Source organism: Phocoena sinus, chromosome 4 (assembly GCF_008692025.1).
Source record: "Phocoena sinus isolate mPhoSin1 chromosome 4, mPhoSin1.pri, whole genome shotgun sequence".
Lineage (NCBI taxonomy): Eukaryota > Metazoa > Chordata > Mammalia > Artiodactyla > Phocoenidae > Phocoena > Phocoena sinus.
In genome coordinates this window covers 2,979,653-2,997,948 of record NC_045766.1, presented here as the reverse complement: position 1 = coordinate 2,997,948, position 18,296 = coordinate 2,979,653, and the positions used below count along the sequence as shown (strand labels likewise).

The 18,296-nt window shown below is 45.4% G+C and overlaps 1 protein-coding gene across 2 annotated transcripts in view; it reads left to right on the top strand.

The window, feature by feature from the left end:
• The first annotated feature begins 5,065 nt into the window (after positions 1-5,065).
• The window catches only part of UBE2E1 (ubiquitin conjugating enzyme E2 E1), a 77,029-nt gene continuing 63,798 nt past the window's right edge, over positions 5,066-18,296 (top strand). The window contains exons 1-3 of one of the 2 annotated variants that reach the window (XM_032630461.1): positions 5,066-5,228; positions 6,258-6,442; positions 10,374-10,424. In XM_032630461.1, coding sequence (XP_032486352.1) covers positions 6,291-6,442; positions 10,374-10,424 — 203 coding nt within the window. In that variant the 5' untranslated portion in view covers positions 5,066-5,228; positions 6,258-6,290. The remainder of the gene's footprint in view (positions 5,229-6,257; positions 6,443-10,373; positions 10,425-18,296) is intronic. The other variant, XM_032630462.1, reaches the window with a different exon arrangement.

Sequence of the window (18,296 nt, the reverse complement as noted above, 5' to 3'; positions counted from 1 at the left end):
ATATCGTCATCTGTTTTTCTGAGCTATTACAATAGTTTTCAGACATCCTGCCTCTTTACCCCTTGATGTTTCACTGGGTATCTCCTAAAAACAAGAATATCCTCAGTATAGTTGTCAACCTCAGGAAATTTCACATTGGTACAATACCTTTATCAAATCTAACTTCCATACTCCAATTTTTTCAGTGGACCCAATTATGTCCTTTATAATTGTCTTTTCCATTTTCCATCCAGTACAGGATCTGTTCCAGGATCATATATTACACTTAGTTCTCATGTTTCTTTAGTCTCCTTTCATCTGGAACCTCAATTTGTGTTTGTCTTTCATGCCAGCGACACTTTTGAAGAATAAGGGCCAATTTCTTTTAATTTCCGATAATAAAATATTTTGTATTTGATCATTTGTATATATTTATATTTTAAAAGTAAAATGTTTTGAATCTTCCTGATGTTTTCCATATCTTTTTAAATGTCATTTCAGTCCCTGGTGATGCCTCTCCATCTTTTCAAATCCTACTTGTTCTAGGTTCAGTTATAATCCTTTCTTCCCTGGCCTTTGCTAGAGGCCAGAGAATACCCTGTAGACTTTACGTCTGCCACGCACGGGCACTGTGCTTAGCATACACAGGGCCGTTAATACATATTTGTTGATTAATTGATTTGGGGCTGAGACATGGGTACCGTCTGCTGCAAAGACAGAACGCATCAAGCAGGCTTAGCAAGTCAAGATGGGTATCTTTGCTGCGAATTGCTTCTGGGCCTTGCAATTATCGAGGTAACTTTTGGATTCAAAACTGGATCCTTGATTGTAGATTTGCCACACCATGGAACGGTGGGGAAGTGGATCTTTTTTTTAAAAAGTTTTACAATAGATAATCAAGAGCGTGAAATAAAAGTAACTTTCCATACTATTCTATTCCTCCAAATTTCAGGAAACTGAAATAGTGTTCAGTTCAAGAAAAGGTTTCAGAGACTAATGAACCAAACAGTATATTCGAATACAGTCTGTGCTTACGTTATCAAAAACGTATAGGAGGTTGAAGGCTAGTGTGTTCAGAGGATAGGCCCCTCAGAGGAGATGCTAAATTATAAACCGAGAAGAAGGCTTTCATCCTAAGCACTATCCATTTGTCGACATCAAACCAACATTTTTGCCCTTGCCCAAGAAAGCTTTAGACTTATCAAGTCTTGGTAAATTGTGAAAATCACATGGCTGTTCAATGCCTCCATGTGGTAGAAAAAATAATTTAGCTCTGTCCTAGCTTCCTGTGATAGCAAGGTTCAGGACCAATACAGTCGCACAATGCTTAGGGTCCTTCAAAGGGATCAGTGCTTTTTGATAAAGAGGCCTGTGGAAGAACGACCCGAATTGAAGCTAAAAGCCCCAGATCTCATTAGGCTTCATGAATTGACCCTTCTTTGCAAACCTTCCTTATCCTTCTGTATAAGGAATGGCTTTTTCAGCAAAGGAGCATCATAAAATAAAACAAGTGGACTGAAATCCACAGTGAACCCACCTTTTCAGAAAAGCTTTACAGAAATTCTTTTTACGTGCCAAACGTAAGTTTTTTTCTTTTGACAAAAAACAACAAAAAAAAAGGAAATCCTTTCTATCCAGCCATAGGGTAACTTAAAAATACATATATGTATATTAACAAATGTTAATATATTATTAACAAATTTGCTTGGCGATTCTTTGGATGTGCAATTGGCCAAAGGTGCAGTTCACCTTTATGAAATATTTGAAGTTCCCTGTAAGCAACAAGCCAGAAATAGGTGTGCTAGAAAGTCAGACGGAGTCTCTTTCTTTTGAATCATCCGTGTCATTTCACCTCCTAGGGATCAGTCAATACCTTCATCTTCAAGGGCTTCTACTTAAACGTACTTGATACTCTAAAGATGGCTTGAAGAAGAGGATTGGATCACTCTGAGAATCCGGAATAGGCAGTAATAAAAACTGGAGCCCACTTTTTCAAAGCCCAGGGACGTCACAGTGTTGCACCACATGGCCTCTGTGGCTGAATGCGTCTTTTAAATGTAGATTGAGCCTTCCTATCAAAGCAGCCACTGTATATGGGCACGTTAGCCTGCACTTGACTTCCCCAGCGTTGGGGGCAGGGGCCGAGGGATATTGTCGTGGTATACCCTTTGGTTTCTTTAGGATAATATAGCATGAGAATGTATTACCTACTTAAAATATACCCGTCAATATGAAATAAAGAAATAATAAGGATTATTCTCAGAATGGGGAGTAGGGAACTTCAATAGGGGTCATTAGTTGATTCAAGTCAATGTTATAAATTCAGTGATTCCCTTCACTCGCTTCCATTTTTTTCCACTTTCCCACCTGTCTTGATTGTTAATATGTTCTTTAAAATATTATCAGAATTCTTTTATATTTAATATATTGTTCTTCAGTGTAATTGAGACTCTTTCCATCACCACCCCCGTCCCCCAGCATTGCCAGGACTGGCAAAGTCATCATGGGCCACAGTCACAATTCCGCCACTGACTTACTGCTTGACCTTGGACAAGACACGGTGGCTTCCTTTGCCTTAATTTCTTCGTCTGCAACATAAGGAGTCTGAACTCAAAGCTATCTTAGGCCCCTTCTTGGAAATAAAATCCTGTGATTCCTCAACCCGATCTTTCTCTTAGAAGGTTTCCTATGTTGTCATCAATTCTAAGTCATAAAGACACCGTGTCCTAACAAAATTCCTGAGAAGTAAAATAAGGGTGGGATTATTAATACTCTGAGTAACAGTTAATAAACCACTTTTTACTATAGATACACATTTGATCCTTCTTACAACCAACCAGCGAGTACAGCGCAGGTATTGCCCTTCTTAGCTGAGGAAAGGGAGGCTTAGAGAGGTCAATTTATCTCCTTAGGCCTTGCAGCTAATAAGTAGAGAGCTAGAAGATTACAAATGAATTATTATTTTTTTATGACGGAGACAACTGTATATGTAAAATAATCTGAATATAAAAGAATAGTCTTTCCAGAGCAGCGGATTCTTTTCTAAACATTTTGAGGTTATCATTCCCCCTCGGCAGGTCATTCCCGAACCATAAAGCACTAACCAGGGTTAGAGATAAGAAAGACTGGTACACAAAGGAGAGCTAGTGTCCCTCCAGACTAGCTTGGGAAAGCGCTTCCCTATAGAGGAGGGGCCCTCCCATTACATGATTTATTTCCCCAGGGACCAGTCTCATCCAAGCATCAACAATGCAACACAAAATACTACGTTCAGTTTTTTTTAAAAGTATTATTATAGTTAGTATCCAAATATATGATTTATGCCAACCAAAGTTAAAGAAAAAATTCATCCACCGTCCCAGTCACATCAGCAAATCAAACCTCTTCTTCTCCTGTATTCTCTGCCAGCTCTCGTCTTGATACATATATGAGTTTTTACTGGTTGTACTCACAGTGTGGACATGTATTTTAAAGTATCAGGAACCCAAATTTTTCGTAAGAGGAAGTCTCAATTTTAATAACTGTCTTCAGATTATGTTTTTCATGTTTGCTCATTGTTTTATCTCAAATTTATGGGTTTTTTTCGTCAGAAGTACAAAAAGTATACAACCTGGTTTTAAGGAGATTTGGGGGCGTTGTTTTCAAATAACATACAGCAGGGAATGTTATTATTTTTATATCCTCTACCAAGACTCCTGAAAGCAAACACACGCCTGGCATCTTTTCAAAATTTCTAGGCATTTGAGTGACTGAGGGACTGCTCCGAGGTAGGAGGCTGAAATGATGACGGGTTTTTCTCAGCTTTTGGACCCCTTGATTCTATGACAGTTCTTGGTAGATACAGCTTTCCTGGTAAGGATTGAACAAGAAGTCTGCACAATTACTTTGAGTCTTAATAAATGTGGAGTTTCCTGTTGAGTGCTAGAAGGGGTTGAGGTGGGTGGTAGTAAGAAGTGGATATGCCACGGGCTTTATAGCTTGTGTTGTCCTGTGGTAACTGAAGCCACACTGTTGCCATGGAAAAGGATGGTAATTTGAATGAGACAATTTAGAGTGGCCCATGGAAATCTGACTGGACAGCTGCTGAAAACACCAGACCTAGTATGCGTGACACCGCACCTATCTCTTCAATTCCCTTCAACTGAAATGACCAATGAGTGAGAAACTAAATTGTAATTTGATGTCTTAATCTTAAAAAAATCAATCTTCGTAAAAATACTAAATAAGGAACAATTCAGAAGAATTAGGACTATTATAGAAATATTATGATTACTTGAATAGCATTTATATCGCCGCTGCAGAAGGTACAGCAGGCCCCCAAACTTTAATCCAATTTCCGACACCAAAAATTCTAAATCCAGTCTCCTTCAGTAGTATAGGGTTTATTCCCATTGATTTCTCGCATTTGTGAGGCTGTCACAGTCGGTTGGTTTTACCTGTCACGAAATCCTTTGTATCCCTTTTATAAAACACCACCTCTTTCTATAAAAAGTGACTGGAAGAATCCACAATCGTAAAATTGCACGTGCCTGAGCAGAAAACTCCTATCTTGGGATTTTCTCACAGGCGTGCCTAAACCGACCTCTGCTCCTGGAAGGTAAGTTGCCAGAGGGAGAAGCCAGGGTCAGCCCACAGGAAACCCTGTTGCAGGATTTCTAATTTCCCCCTTAAGCTGATCACTTTTTTAGGAGTTCCCGGGCATTCTCTAGTCCAAAGTCCTGGCCACCAGATTACCATCATTTTTTTTTTTTTTTACCAATTTGCCATCCCCGCCCCTTCCACTAGCCCTTTTGGGAAGAACTGACTCTCGTGACTGCCCTATTCCATACAGTTCCCGGCGCCCCCCCGCCCCCCCCCCGTCTCGAAACGGCTTCCCCGCTCCAGCCCAGGAGCCGGGGGTCCGCAGACCACTTGAGAAGAAATTCACAGCCCTCGCCCCCTGGCTCGGCGTCCCGGGTGGTGAGGGCGCTGGACTTCCCGAGGTCCCCCGAGCGCTGCTCGCGACCCGCCGGAGGTGTCCAGGGGGCGGGGAGCGCGGGTGGGTGGGACCGGTCCAGTGGGGGAGGGGCGGGGAGGAGGAGGAGTGTGTGCGAGCGTGTGTGGCTGGGGGAAGCCATTGCCTGTTTAATAGTTGCTGTTGCTGCACTTCCGCTTCTCTCCCAGCGAGAGAGAGACACGAGTGGCCAGGCCCAGCCGCAGCCGCAGCAGCAGCCGCCGCGGCGGCACGGAGCAGCCAGACACAAAGAGAGGTACGGGGATCACCCCCGCCGCCAGCCGCCCCCCGGCCGCGCCGCCGGGCCTCGGGGACACTCCTCGCCGCCGGGTACGGGGCCGGAGGGTCGGAGAGGGGCCGGGCCCGCCCGCGGGGGATGGGCAGGGAACCCCGGGCCGCATGGGGTGCGGGGGCAGCCCGCGTCGGGGCCGGGGGGGGGGTGCCGAGGCTCGAACTGTCAGCGCTGCCCCGGGAGCCCCCCGCTGGCCGCCGAGGGGGCCGGGAGCGGGGGAGGGGAGGCGGGGGAGCCCCGTTTTCCCCCGGGGCGGGGGCCCGCGGGGATTAACCCCTTCTGGGCTGACGGGCTCATTGTTATTCCTCCGCCGAGGAGGCCGAGTCCCCCCCCAACCGGGGGTGCCGATCGGGCGTGTGCTCGGGACCCCCGCCCCGGCCGCGCAGCCCCGAGCCGGACGGCCGAGGGACGGGCGGCGCGGAGGGGCGTCGGGGCGCGGCGGGGGCCTCGGGCCTCGCCGCCTCGGCCCCCCCCCCCCCCGCTGGCGTCTCCCTTCCCCCACCCGGGCACCCGCTCCCCGTCTCCGACCCCACCCCCTTTCGGCTTCCTCTCCGCCCTCCTCTCTTCCCGACCTCGCCAAACTCCGCTCCCGGCCCCCCGGTCCCCCGCGACCCCCGGAAAGCCGCCGAAAAAACAGCCCGAGGCCGGCCGGCCGGCCGCCGGGACCTTCCCTGCCCGCTCCGGCCGGGCGCCCCGCGCCCGCGCCCGGCTGGCTGCTCCCCTCCCTGCCCCGAGGGGAGCCCCGGGGGGCGAGGGAGGGGCTGCTCGCTACGCCTCCGACCGTTTTCCCACTGCGTCCCCCAGTTGAGGCCAGAGATAAGCAACGTCCGATTTGCAAAAGCCGTGATGGGCCTGAAGACTTTGGAAAGCGAGTGGCGGGCGGTGGGCGGCCGGGTGCACCCCGGGCCAAAGCCCTCCTGACAGCACCCGAGTTCCTTCTGTACACTGGCTGCATGGTTTTTGTGTTTCTGTTTTGTTTCCCTCCCCCTGCAGGGGCTGTTTGCGGGGTGGGGTGGGGGGTTCGCTATGTCGGATGACGATTCGAGGGCCAGCACCAGCTCCTCCTCATCTTCGTCCTCCAACCAGCAAACCGAGAAAGAAACAAACACCCCCAAGAAGAAGGAGAGTAAAGTCAGCATGAGCAAAAACTCCAAACTCCTCTCCACCAGCGCCAAGAGGTACCGTACCCCACCCCCCAACGCCAGCAGGCTTCCTATTTCCCGAACGGACTGCCTCTTACTGCATTTGGTCTGCCTCCAAGGAGGGTAGCTTAAACGCTCCCCAAGGGTTATGTGTTTTTAAAAAGGAAAAAGAGGGCCTTGGAAGCCCTAATGGTTTTTCTCTGTTGCTTCTTCTGTTTTCTCTTTTAATCATGGTCCACATGCAGCTGTTGTGGCTTGCCTTTCCCATATCTTCCTGCAGTTTGTAAGAATCCTTGTTAGTATTATTAGTGACCCCTAAATCTGATTTCAGATGATTTGTCCTATTATAATCACTAATCTGTGACCCTCCCCAAGGCTGGCATCCACTTTATTACTAATACCTGCCCGGACAGCTCTATCACAGCGAATTCTATTGCCATTTTACTTCCTTCTCACCTGTTGCACATATGATCTGTTTCACAAATTGCATGAGGAATAACTAACTCACATTAGCAGAGTAAAACATGTAATAGGTGGAGATAGATGTTTTCGGATGGAATTTAAAGAGATGTTTCTGATTTAGAGAGTTGAGGCAAGTGGATGAATAAATAAACGATGTAAAATGGTTATTTAGGCTATTTGGGGGATTCTTTTTTGTTCTCTTTCAGAACTTCAGTTTACCAAATTTCAGGGGAACTCACATTTTTTTCATGCTATTTTCTCTTAGGCTGTACAGTTGTTTTTTGGTTTTTGTTTACAAGATGAATTCAAGCAGTGGCTCTTTTTCTTTCCTCTCTTCCTCTTACGTCTCTGGAAGAAGCTACCTTTTACCTTAATCTTTTTTCAGTAGCAGTATCCTCTGATCCCATGACCCTTAAAGTAATCTCTAGCAGATTCCTGGGAACCCTCATACCTTTTCATAAATCCTTCTGCTGTCAGGTGTACAGTCATTAAACTTTAAAGTGGCAAACCAGAAAGATAGTAAGGAATCCAAATGGTAGGTTAGAGAGAGATATCTGTCTTAAAGAATGTAAAATAAAATGGAACGTGAGGCTTTAGATCTCTCCACTGAGTAGTGAGCCAAAACTCTCAGAGTTTGAAAGTTTGTCCTGTCATTCTCCCTGACTTGAAATTTGGAAAGTTGGTAAAGTGCTTTGGTGACCTGACCATAGGAGGTTGAAGGAATGACTTCAGCTTATTGTAAACAGCGTAGAGGTGTAGAGTTAAGTGGCAAGATGTCTTGGCAAGATTGTTCTCATTTTCAGAGGGTTAGTTTGATTGCGTCTCAGCTTCCCAGGAGTCCTGACTGGCTCTCCTTGATTAGCCCTGTGCTGGTTCTCCCCCAGAATTTTGGCTTCTACCCTGCCCACTTTGGATGGGGCTTTCCTTAGTCACCGCCCCCCCTCGCCCCAGCTTCTGGGCTCCCTGTCCAAGCTGGGGCAGCTTTTGGCCTGACCTAAAGGTACAATATGTGCTTTAGGTCATTAGTATTTTCATATTTTGCTGCATATCCCTGGTGTACATGAATATATTTGGGGATAAAGGCACAGGCATCAAATATAAAATAGTCTGCTTTGTGTCAGCAAATTACAGAGGGGATTTTTTTCATTAGACACAATTTGTCCATATATGCTAAGGAGGTTAAAAACTCATTTGGAAATGCTTGAGAAAGAGATGGTAGGTGTAAAACAAATGAAAGGTGGGAAGCTACCAACGGTACTTTTATGTATAAAGTTAACATCAGCTTCAGCTCCCTGGGAATCTTGCTGAGAGAGTGGCTGTTAGTGCAAAGCAGAGCTATGGTTAATGGTAAAGGTAAAGAAGTGGAGAGGAACAGTGTATCCAGGAAAGAATAAGGGGAAAAGTGATGGTAGTGGGACCCTGTAGATGCTGCTCTGGGAAATGGGTTAATGATTTGGAAGGTGGGTGTTGCCCATAGAATTGGAAAAGGCACATACACCAGGAGATAGAATGAAAGAGAAACCTGAATTGGCAGACGGAAGGTTACTTAACTGCATGTTGGAAACGGCATGTTGGTTTTGAGTCCACGCATAAAGGAAAAGCCCCCATCAAGGGTGGTGTGGACAAGAATGACTTTGGAACGTATGTGTGGGTTACTCTTACGAATCTTTTACAAGTACTCTAGAAACGGTGCGGGTGTTGGTTGTAGAGATGAAGTGGACAAAGCTGTCTGGCATTATACTTTTTAGGTATTAAAGAAGCAGCTACCTTTTCAGTGATGAATGTTTTATAGGGAGAGGTTGGGTTGACAAGGAGAAGTGAAGTCAATGTGTGTTTTTATAAAAGTTGTGCTCAGGGGGAGGTTATTTTGGCCCGTGTACATAGGTCTTAACATATACAGTTATTCTAGTAGATAAAGCAGGTAAAGAATCAGGAAGCCAGGGTTCCAAACTTTTAGTCTGACATGCAATAATGAGTCAAACAGCAGGGATGCCAAGGTCTCCGAACTGAAAAGATAATTGATAGCAATAGAATTGAGCAGGACACAGCTAAGTAGGTATCAGAGATAGTAGTGAGCAAAGCCCTTTCTAAAGTTAACCAGAATTTGTAGGGGACAGGAAATGTCCTTCAATAGGAAAGTTGAAAGAACTTCCCTAATCAGCACCCCAATCAGAATTAAATTTCTCTTTACTTATAAATGGAAAGAACAGTGTCTTCTGAAACCTATATTCCTCATTGCATCTAGCCAGCCTTTCTACCTTCAGAAAACCTCTGGGAAGAGAAAAGCATCCATTTGCGATTTTATGTATGTGTGTGTGTGTGTGTTAGTTTTTTACTACTGTTATGCCTCGGTGAGATTTTTAAGTTGTAACGTAGCCTTTTAGGGCTTTATATGATAGGAGCAGGAAAGGTTATAAAAGTAGAAGGCTCCATTTAGAAGGTGGAGGAGGCTTAAAGTGCTCAAACTTTGTCGTAGGAATTGATGCTCGAAGCGCCTAGGTAAGCTGAAGACAAAGGCCATGGCTCGGTGTGAACTGCCGGGTGGCGTCGGCCTAGGGGTGGGGGATGGGCTCTTTGTAGAGTCGAGGGCCGTTGCGGAGATGGGAAACTGGGTGGGGGTCCCGGGTTCTGAGCCGGTGTGGGGTGCAAGCCCAAGAGAAGTGAGAGGGTGTCCGGGCTAGAGCAGGGCCGGGCAGGTGAGCCGAGAGGGCGGCCGGTGCACCTGTGCGGGCCGCGGGCCGGGGTGTCCGGGAGGCAGGCGGCGGGCGAGCTGTGGGATCCCCATCCTGGCCCGAGGCTTCGTCCGCGGCCGGCGTGCGCGCGGGCAGGGGGGCGGGGTCGCCGGCGGGGGCGGGGCGGCCCACCGGGGTCCGCCGTGCGGCTCGCGCCGCCCCCAGCCCGACGGCGGCGGCTGGTCAGCCAGCGCCCGCGGGCCTCGCCGGGAGCGGCCATGTTGGCTTCGTCCCCGGGGACGCGGGCGGCCTGGGGGTGGCGCTCTGGGGGGGGAAGGGGGAAGCACCCGAGGTGCCGGACGGCCTGGGGGGGCGCTCTGCGGTGGGGGAGCACCCGAGGTGCCCGTGCCCGGTTGCCGGGGTGGGGGGGCGCTCTGCGGGGTGGGAGCACCCGAGGTGCCCGGCGGCCCGGGGTGGGGGGAGGGAACCTGAGGTGCTGGGTGGGGGGGGGCGACCGCGGGCTCCGGGGTGGTGGTGGGGACGTGCTCTCTCGCCCCCCCGCCCCGCACACATTGTGATACAATTCCGGAAACTAGCTGCGAGTGAGGAGCTTCGAAACGATTTCCTAAGTGGAAATTGGTGAGAAATAGCCCTGCCGTAGTGCGTGAGGCGGGATTCGAACCCAGGGCGGTGGAGGGCCGGTTCTTTTCTCGCGGGGTGCAGGTCCTGTTCCCCGCTAGCTCGGTCCGCGGCGGCGGGGTGGGGGGGGTTGTCTGCCCTGCGGGGCGGCCGCCCACCCCTGATTCTCTCCCCCCCCCCCTTCCTGTCTCCAGGATTCAGAAGGAGCTGGCGGACATCACTTTAGACCCTCCACCCAACTGCAGGTGAGTTCCTTTTACGTTTTTTTTCTGTTTAAACTTCTAGGGTTTTTTTCTTGTCATTATAAACTTTTGCTTCTGTTGTTTGGTTAATGCTTGTTTGGGTGCTGACATAAAGTTAACAGCTGAAATTGAATAACCTGAGTATAACGTTTTGATGAGCGTCTGACCATGCAGTCTCATGTCGAAGAGAAGTGGTGGATTTATTTGGAGTGGATCCTTGTACGTATGTGTAAAGTGAATTCAAAGATGTATGATCGCCTGGTCAGGGATCTTTGATAGGTCATTAAGGATGATGTAAAACCTTTTAGATGCTTAGGTACATTTTAGTTTAGAAAATTGCTTTGCTGTCTTAATCTGTTATTCATGCTCTCTACTAAGCTGATAGAGTATAGAGTTAAATCAAGCACTGGATCCTCAAACTTCTATAAATTTTGTTGGACTTTGGGCAGACCTATTCAGGACATAATTTGTGGCTTTGATAAAAAGGTTTTGCCTTAAATTATTGTATAGATTTAAACTCTTCCATGGGGATATTCTTCCTCGAAATTGCTTTACTCAGACTGTATACATAATGTGTGTTTCAGTTTCAAAACAATTTGATACCAGCTTTTGAAGGATTTGGTGATGACTTGATTTTATTTAAAATAGCCATTTGGTTACTGTTGAGTCAAGGTGGAAGACTTGATGATTGTACTAAATCAACAGTGAAGTGAGGAGGGACTTAAATTACAACAGAGCCATTTGAGAGAGATTAATTGTTCCATTCTATTACTCCCATAGTTTAAAAATTAAGTATAACAGTTAATCTAATTCTCAGTTCTTAGGATTGTTATTGGAATGGGATGTGAGGTTTCAGAAGTGTCCTAAACTTGTAGAGGTAGAGGAAGAATTTGTTACCCACAAGAAAATATTTAGTGGCTTTACACAGAATTTAAAGGGAGCCTGTGGAAATATTCAGGAATATTGAAAAGCGAAATGAAATATTTTGCTTATGAACACTGAACTTTATAAACTATGGTTAATGGAGTAAATGGAAGCTTTAATACTGCCATTTTGGTAACATGTTCTTAATGTTGGTCAGATGTGGGATGTTCTTTAGTAAAATTTTGTCCCTGTTTTATAAGGAAAGTAAGTCATTTTCAGTTTGAAATGCTCTTAAACTATAGTTTGTAACCAGTTAATCGTTCTGGAGGATTTTTCTTATGGCTGTTAAGAATCTTTTCAGACTGTCGTCCTGAACAGTGGAGAAATGGGTCAGGCTTAGGGCTGGGATGGTTTCGTTTTTCATTTTAGTGTCATCGTTGTTCTGATGGAGGCCTGGAGCTTCCCTTGGTTGGTTGTGTTGAATCCATGGGCTTTCCCTGTGGTAGATCTGCGCTGTGTACTTATTGCCCCTGTCTGGTATGACGTCTCTTCCATGTGTCTCTTGTGAGTTCAGACAGCTTTAGCTGGTCAAGTTATCAAGTTTTTAAAGCATGGTTTCAAAACTTATAACATATATCAAGGCATAAATGGCTTTCTTATAAGTGCAATGAAATTTAAAATTGTAAGCAATTTGAAGGTTTTCATGGAATTAATCACTTAAAAAAATCAGATAAGTATACTTTTATTTCATACCATTTTAGCTGAGTTCACATGTGAGAGATATGTGCTGCTGAACATGTAGAACTTCTTATCCCTGGAAAACCCTCCTAATTACCCCTTCAAGGTGAAACCTCTGATCATCACCTGTGGGTCAGGCGAAGCACCAAACTGGATGGATATTGGGTTGGGGGGGGGAGGAGACAAACTTCGACATACTTAAAACATTTGAAAAAATATCTCTGATTTCAGAGAGAACACCAGGCATTTTTATTTTGTGAGAGAAGCGTGTGTTATGTAGACTTTTAAAAGTAAAACCTGCTTTATTTTCTGAAGACTTTTTCAGTAGGGCTGCTTAAGTCATATGAACTGCAGTTTCCACTTTTGGCTGGCTTACTAGCGTTACTGACAGAATGGTATGTAGTAACCCCGATATTCAGCTAACTTAGGTGAGTTTGGTTTTATGTTTTGTGTTGGTACCTTATAGGATGGAGTTATTTACTCTTTTAATGTACATTGTTTCAGATGGAAATGGATAATTTACGGATACTTTTTGAAGTTAGCTTCCAGTTAAAATGTGAATTAAGTGATCTGTTGAATGTGTGCATTTTTTTGTACTTAATGTCATTCTACATGAAAGCTTGGTTCTTATGAAGTTGTAATTTCACCAATTGTAAATTATATTTTGAATGAGTTAAATAATTAGCTTTCAATTAACGTGTTTTATCCCCTAAGCTTTTGTAGAACTGCCTTTCTTCAGTCAGTATTCAGTGTGTGGTTTTAAATTTAAACACGTTACTTTATTAAAATACAGCAGTGGACACATAGGAACCTCTCAATAAACCATTGATTGTTGCGAATCAATGGGAGAGTGCCTTCTCCTGAAGGTGTACTGGATGTGTTCAGTAATTTTAGCACTTGGCAAAAATATTTGAATTCGAAGTTATTGAACTTCAAAGCTTGTGTGAAGTGCAATTTCTAAAGAAGTTATAATGTATGAGCACATCAAGTTAAATCCTCAGTGTTTTATATTATGTCAAGTAGATTTTTTTAGAACAAAATGTGGAATATAGGGCTTCCTGGTGGCGCAGTGGTTGAGAGTCCGCCTGCCGAGGCAGGGGACACGGGTTCGTGCCCCGGTCCGGGAAGATCCCACATGCCGCAGAACGGCTGGGCCCGTGAGCCATGGCCGCGGAGCCTGCGCGTCCGGAGCCTGTGCTCCGCAACGGGAGAGGCCACAACAGTGAGAGGCCCGCGTATCGCAACAAAAATAAATAAGTAAAATAAAATGTGCTGTGTCCCTTTAGGCTGTACTTACTAAAAAAAAAATGTGGAATATATTCAATGATGAGGTCAGAAGTATTTTAAGTGAATTTTAAAAGTTGCTGTATATTGCCATTTAAGTCACATTCCTTGGTATCTCTGGACTGTTTGGTTATATTTATATGTACAGATGTAATAGTCTCTCAACTCATGTACCATGCTTTTGGTTTGTTAGGCTTTTTTCCCTGCATTTTGACTCTTAATCATTTAGGAAAAAAATGCTGTTTTAATTACTGTAATGATTTCCTACAGCATTGGATTGTAAAATTATGCCTTTTAGATAGCTGGTGAACTCTGGGCCACTACATTTGGTTTTTTTTTTTTTTTTTTTTTTTGCGGTACGCGGGCCTCTCACTGTTGTGGCTTCTCCCGTTGCGGAGCACAGGCTCCGGACGCGCAGGCTCAGTGGCCATGGCTCACGGGCCCAGCCGCTCTGCGGCATGTGGGATCTTCCCGGACCGGGGCACAAACCTGTGTCCCCTGCTTCCGCAGGCGGACTCTCAACCACTGCGCCACCAGGGAAGCCCTACATTCGGTTTTGAAGCTATTATTTATAGCCTGGGGCTCAAGCTTTGCTTAATTGACTAGTTATAGCTATGTAACTAACCTGTAGCCATAAATGTCTGTAGGCAGTATGTCTGCACATAATAAATGACACATTTTGCCCAAGTCCTTTAAACTTCAGATTTCACTTAATAGATATATTGGAATTATGAGTAAATGCTCACTTAGTGCCTCGAAACCTAAAAATTAAGATTGGGAGGGGGTTCTGTTTAGGACAAAGTGTCTTCAAGAAGTCATTAAACACTTCAAGCATGGTGGAGAATAATAAAAGTAAGATTTCCTTTTATATGACTTTATTACATTTTGACCATTATTTTTCTGTTTCCTAAATATATAAACCTAACTAAGTCAATGCTTTTTATTTTGGGGGGAGAACTAGAATGTAATCAGATATAGTTGGTTTTAAAGTTTTACAGCTAAATCGCCCATTTTTAAAGATGATGTAAAGGTTCACATGAAGAGCATTAAAAAAAAATGTCAGGCAGTTGTCTAAGAAGCTTTTTCTCAACCATCTTTTCCTCATTTACTAAAAGGGCTGAATACCTGGCTGGCCTACCTCATAGCATTGTAAAGTTCAAATGAGATTAGAGTTTTCTGACTGTGTTAGGTGGTGACATTGTTGGAACTGCCCATTTAGCTCTTTTTAATAGCTCATCTTTTTTCCTAACATTGCCTTTTATTGCTTGTATTTTAAATACAATTTTAGGCCATTACACAATTATGATAAGAATGTGTGTTTTTGAAAAGCTGAAATGCAGAAGTTGTGGAGTAAAAAGTGGGAGGATCCCCCTCATGAGCTCTTCTGATCCTGCCCCTTGCACAGAGATGCTCCAAGTTAGCACAGATCGTTTCTGTGAATTTACATTGTCATATTTTGTGGTTTTATAAAACCTCCTGGCATTGGTGGTAATAATCATGAGATGTCAGTTTAGAAATCCCAGGCTGCTAACCTTGGAGTGAAAAGAGATGATCCTTTTCTCACAACAGTAAAGGCTTATACATCTCGTCCAAGTTTAGCATGTTTTGTATGCTTGTTTGGGTTTAAGAAGTGGGTTCAGCAGAAGTCATCCTGTACAAAACCCTGTATCATCTTACCTGCTAAAAAATATCCTTCCTTTTAAATATCTTTCATTCATCTGCTAATGCCTTAAGGATATCAGTGTGACTTCCAGCATCTGAATGATGTTTAGTATCATCATAATTGTCATTTGGAGTTACTGCTACAGTGTGCTTCCCTGTGTGTGCAAAAGGTAGTGTGGAAAAATAGTGAGAACTGGGAGACTGGCGTGGCAACAGATCAAAGTGGCACCCAGAGCAGGGTCAGGTTCCTGAAATTAGATCATCACCTGGGGCCCCAGTGGGTAGGGAGGAAGGAAATCTGTCTAAAAGTGAATTGTTTCCTAAGTGAGTAGGAACTCTTGTGGCTGTTGTGCTTTACCGAATGACCACGTGTGTGGATTGTAAAACTGTACTGCTGCTGTTTCTCATAAAGTGAAAAAGAACTACCGTAGGGGGACTTCCTTGGCGGTCCAGTGGTTCGGACTCCACGCTTCCACCGCAGCGGACTGGGTTCCATCCCTGGTCGGGGAACTAAGGTCCCGCGTGCCGAGAGGCGCGGCCAAAAAAAAAAAAATTACTGTATGACCCAGCATTCTACTCCTAGGTGTAGTCCCAAAAGGATTGAAACCAGGGACTCAAACAAATATCGAGTCAGTGTTCCTAGCTTCTCATAGTAGCCAAAAAGTGGAAACAACCAAGGTCCGTCGACTGACGAGTGGATAAACAAAATGTGGTCTATACACATGATGCAACATTATTCAGCCATTAAAAAGAATGATTTTTTTTTTTGGCCGCACAGCATGGCAGGCAGGATCTTGGTTCCCTGACTAGGTATTGGACCCACACCTCCTGCAGTGGAAGCGCAGAGTCTTAACCACGGGACCACCAGGGGAGGTCCCACGGAATGAAGTTCTGATACATGCTATACCATGAATGAACTTGAAAATACTACGCTGGGGAAAATAAGCCAGACAAAAGGACAAATATTGTATGACTCCACTTACATGAAATACCCAGAATAGGCAAATTCATAGTGACAGAAAGATGAGAGGTTTCCGGGGAGGGCGAGGGGAGAATGGGTAGTTATTTCTTAATGGGGACAGGGTTTCTGTTTGGGGTGATGAAAATTTTGCAAACAGATAGTGGTGATCGTTGCACAGCATTGTCAGAGTGATTAATGGCACTGAATTTTACACTCTCAAATGGTTAAAAATGGCAAATGTTTTATATTTTACCACTCCAAGAAAGTAAAAATAATAAATAAATAAGACTATACTGCTGTTAAAATGTTATCGGTATTTTGAGGGAAAATTGCTTATAGTTTAGGAGGCAACACTTCAGTTTTTTGGGATTCGTGTACAGGATGCTAACGTTAGGTTCCTGTCACAGACCATGAGTGCCTGTCACGTGTGAAAAGTCACTTCCTTCAAGGAGTTCGTTGTCTAGTAAGCATGGTGAGAAATGCCCGTACAGATTTGGGATCGTACTTGGAAACGCGAAAGTTACTTGGAAAGTATTAGTAAATGCAGATAACGTATTTTAAAGGTTCAGAGGAGTGACGTATTGCTCTGACCCGGGTGCGGGGGGTGTGTCTGGAGCAGGGGAGGAGATGAGAAGTGGGTGGGAAGAGTGAGGGACACCTGTGGGGGGAGACCAGCGCAAGCAAAGGCATCGCAGAGGAAAGGCACGAGGGTGCTGCTGGGCGGCAGGGAATCAACCTGCGGCCAAGGACAGGAAAGAGCGGGGGAACCAACGGATAAAACGTGCGTCCTCAGTGTCACCGGGGGGCCTTGACGTGTTTTACTGATACTGGAGAATAGCTGACACCCTTTTGAGCTGGAAGTGTAATCCAGTTAGAGCTGAGCATCTGGACAGAGACAGAGCAAGGGCTGCGTGGAGCTGCTGCTGCAGTAGTCCAGGTGGGAGGCCAGGTGGGCCTGGGTTGGGGACAGGTGGTGGCCAGCAAAGTGGAGAGGGGAGAGAGGTGGGTGGGCAGCAGTAGAATCAGAGAACTTGGCCGCTGATCTACATGTGGAGGACTTGAAAGGATCAGGGGTCTTCGGGGGTCGGGGACGGTGGTGGCGCCCTTAGCAGCCGTAGACGAGGTGTAGTAATGTGCTTTGTTGGCCGCGCAGAGCATGTTGCTGCTGCTCAGTAGGCGCTCGGGAAGTACTTGGTTTCGATTGTACATTTGAGCTTATTATGAATCCGTCATTGAACGCGCAGATCCACCTAGCCTACCTTTAGATTAGACAAATTAAATAGGTTATAAACTCCCTAAAAGGCATGAACCATGATTTCTGTCTTTGATTCTGATCCTACCTGTTTTTTCCCTCAACTTTTTAAATTTGAAAAATTCCAAACCACAGGAGAGTTGAAAGAATACTGCAGGGAACAGCAGCCTTCACCCTGATGCATCAGCCGTGCACGTTTCACCTTGTTTGCTTTGCCTCGGTCCCATCTCCATATATTTACTTTTGCGGAACCATTTGAAAGTGAGGCACAGGCATCGTGACGCTCGTGTGTTTAGGTTTCCATGCGTTGAATCTGAGGTGGGCTGGCTGGGGGCTGAGGCTGGAACCGGCCTTGAGTGTCTACATTAGATTTGAAAGTGGGTGATAAAGTACATACACCCTGTCGCCCAGGGAAGAGGAGAATTGAGACTTGTGCTCTGAAGGATGCCGCAGACGAGGGATGGGAAAGCAGAGAGGACCTGGAGAAAAAAGATGCAAGGTAGGAGGAGAGCTGTGAGCCCTAGGGGAGGTTAAGGTTAAAGTTATGCTTTGCAGACTGAGAGGAAAAAAATGAAAAGGCGAGAGAGGGAGATGCAGTGTTTTTTGAACACGATTGTAGAGAAGGTAGTAGAATATAGAATTGAGGCTGTAAGTGGAGAGCGTGTATTTTGGAAGGCTGGTGGCCTGAACTTGATGATGGAGGAACAGTTTCTAGAGGACTGGAAGCCTTCGTGGTCCTTGACTAACAGTCCAGCTACTTGAAAAGCAACATCTGTCCCCAGTGTTCTTTGGTTTGTTCTTTCCTGGGAGACTTCAAGTTCCTTGAGAGCAGGGGTTATGTCTTTGCATCCCGACATTATCCGAGAGAGTGGATAAACAATAATACATATTTGTTAAATTAAAATACAAACACAAAAACCTAATTTGGGTCTGATGATTTAATGGAACGTCCTCATTACCCTCTTCAGAAAATAATGGCAAGAGCTGGGGAAATTGCTGTTGCATTTTACTGCTGTCCGTCGCTGGCAGTCTTTCCAAGTTGGCACCCAAGCGCTTTTGGCAATTTTCACCTTCCCGGAATCACAGAGGAGCTCTGGACTGCAGTGTGATACAA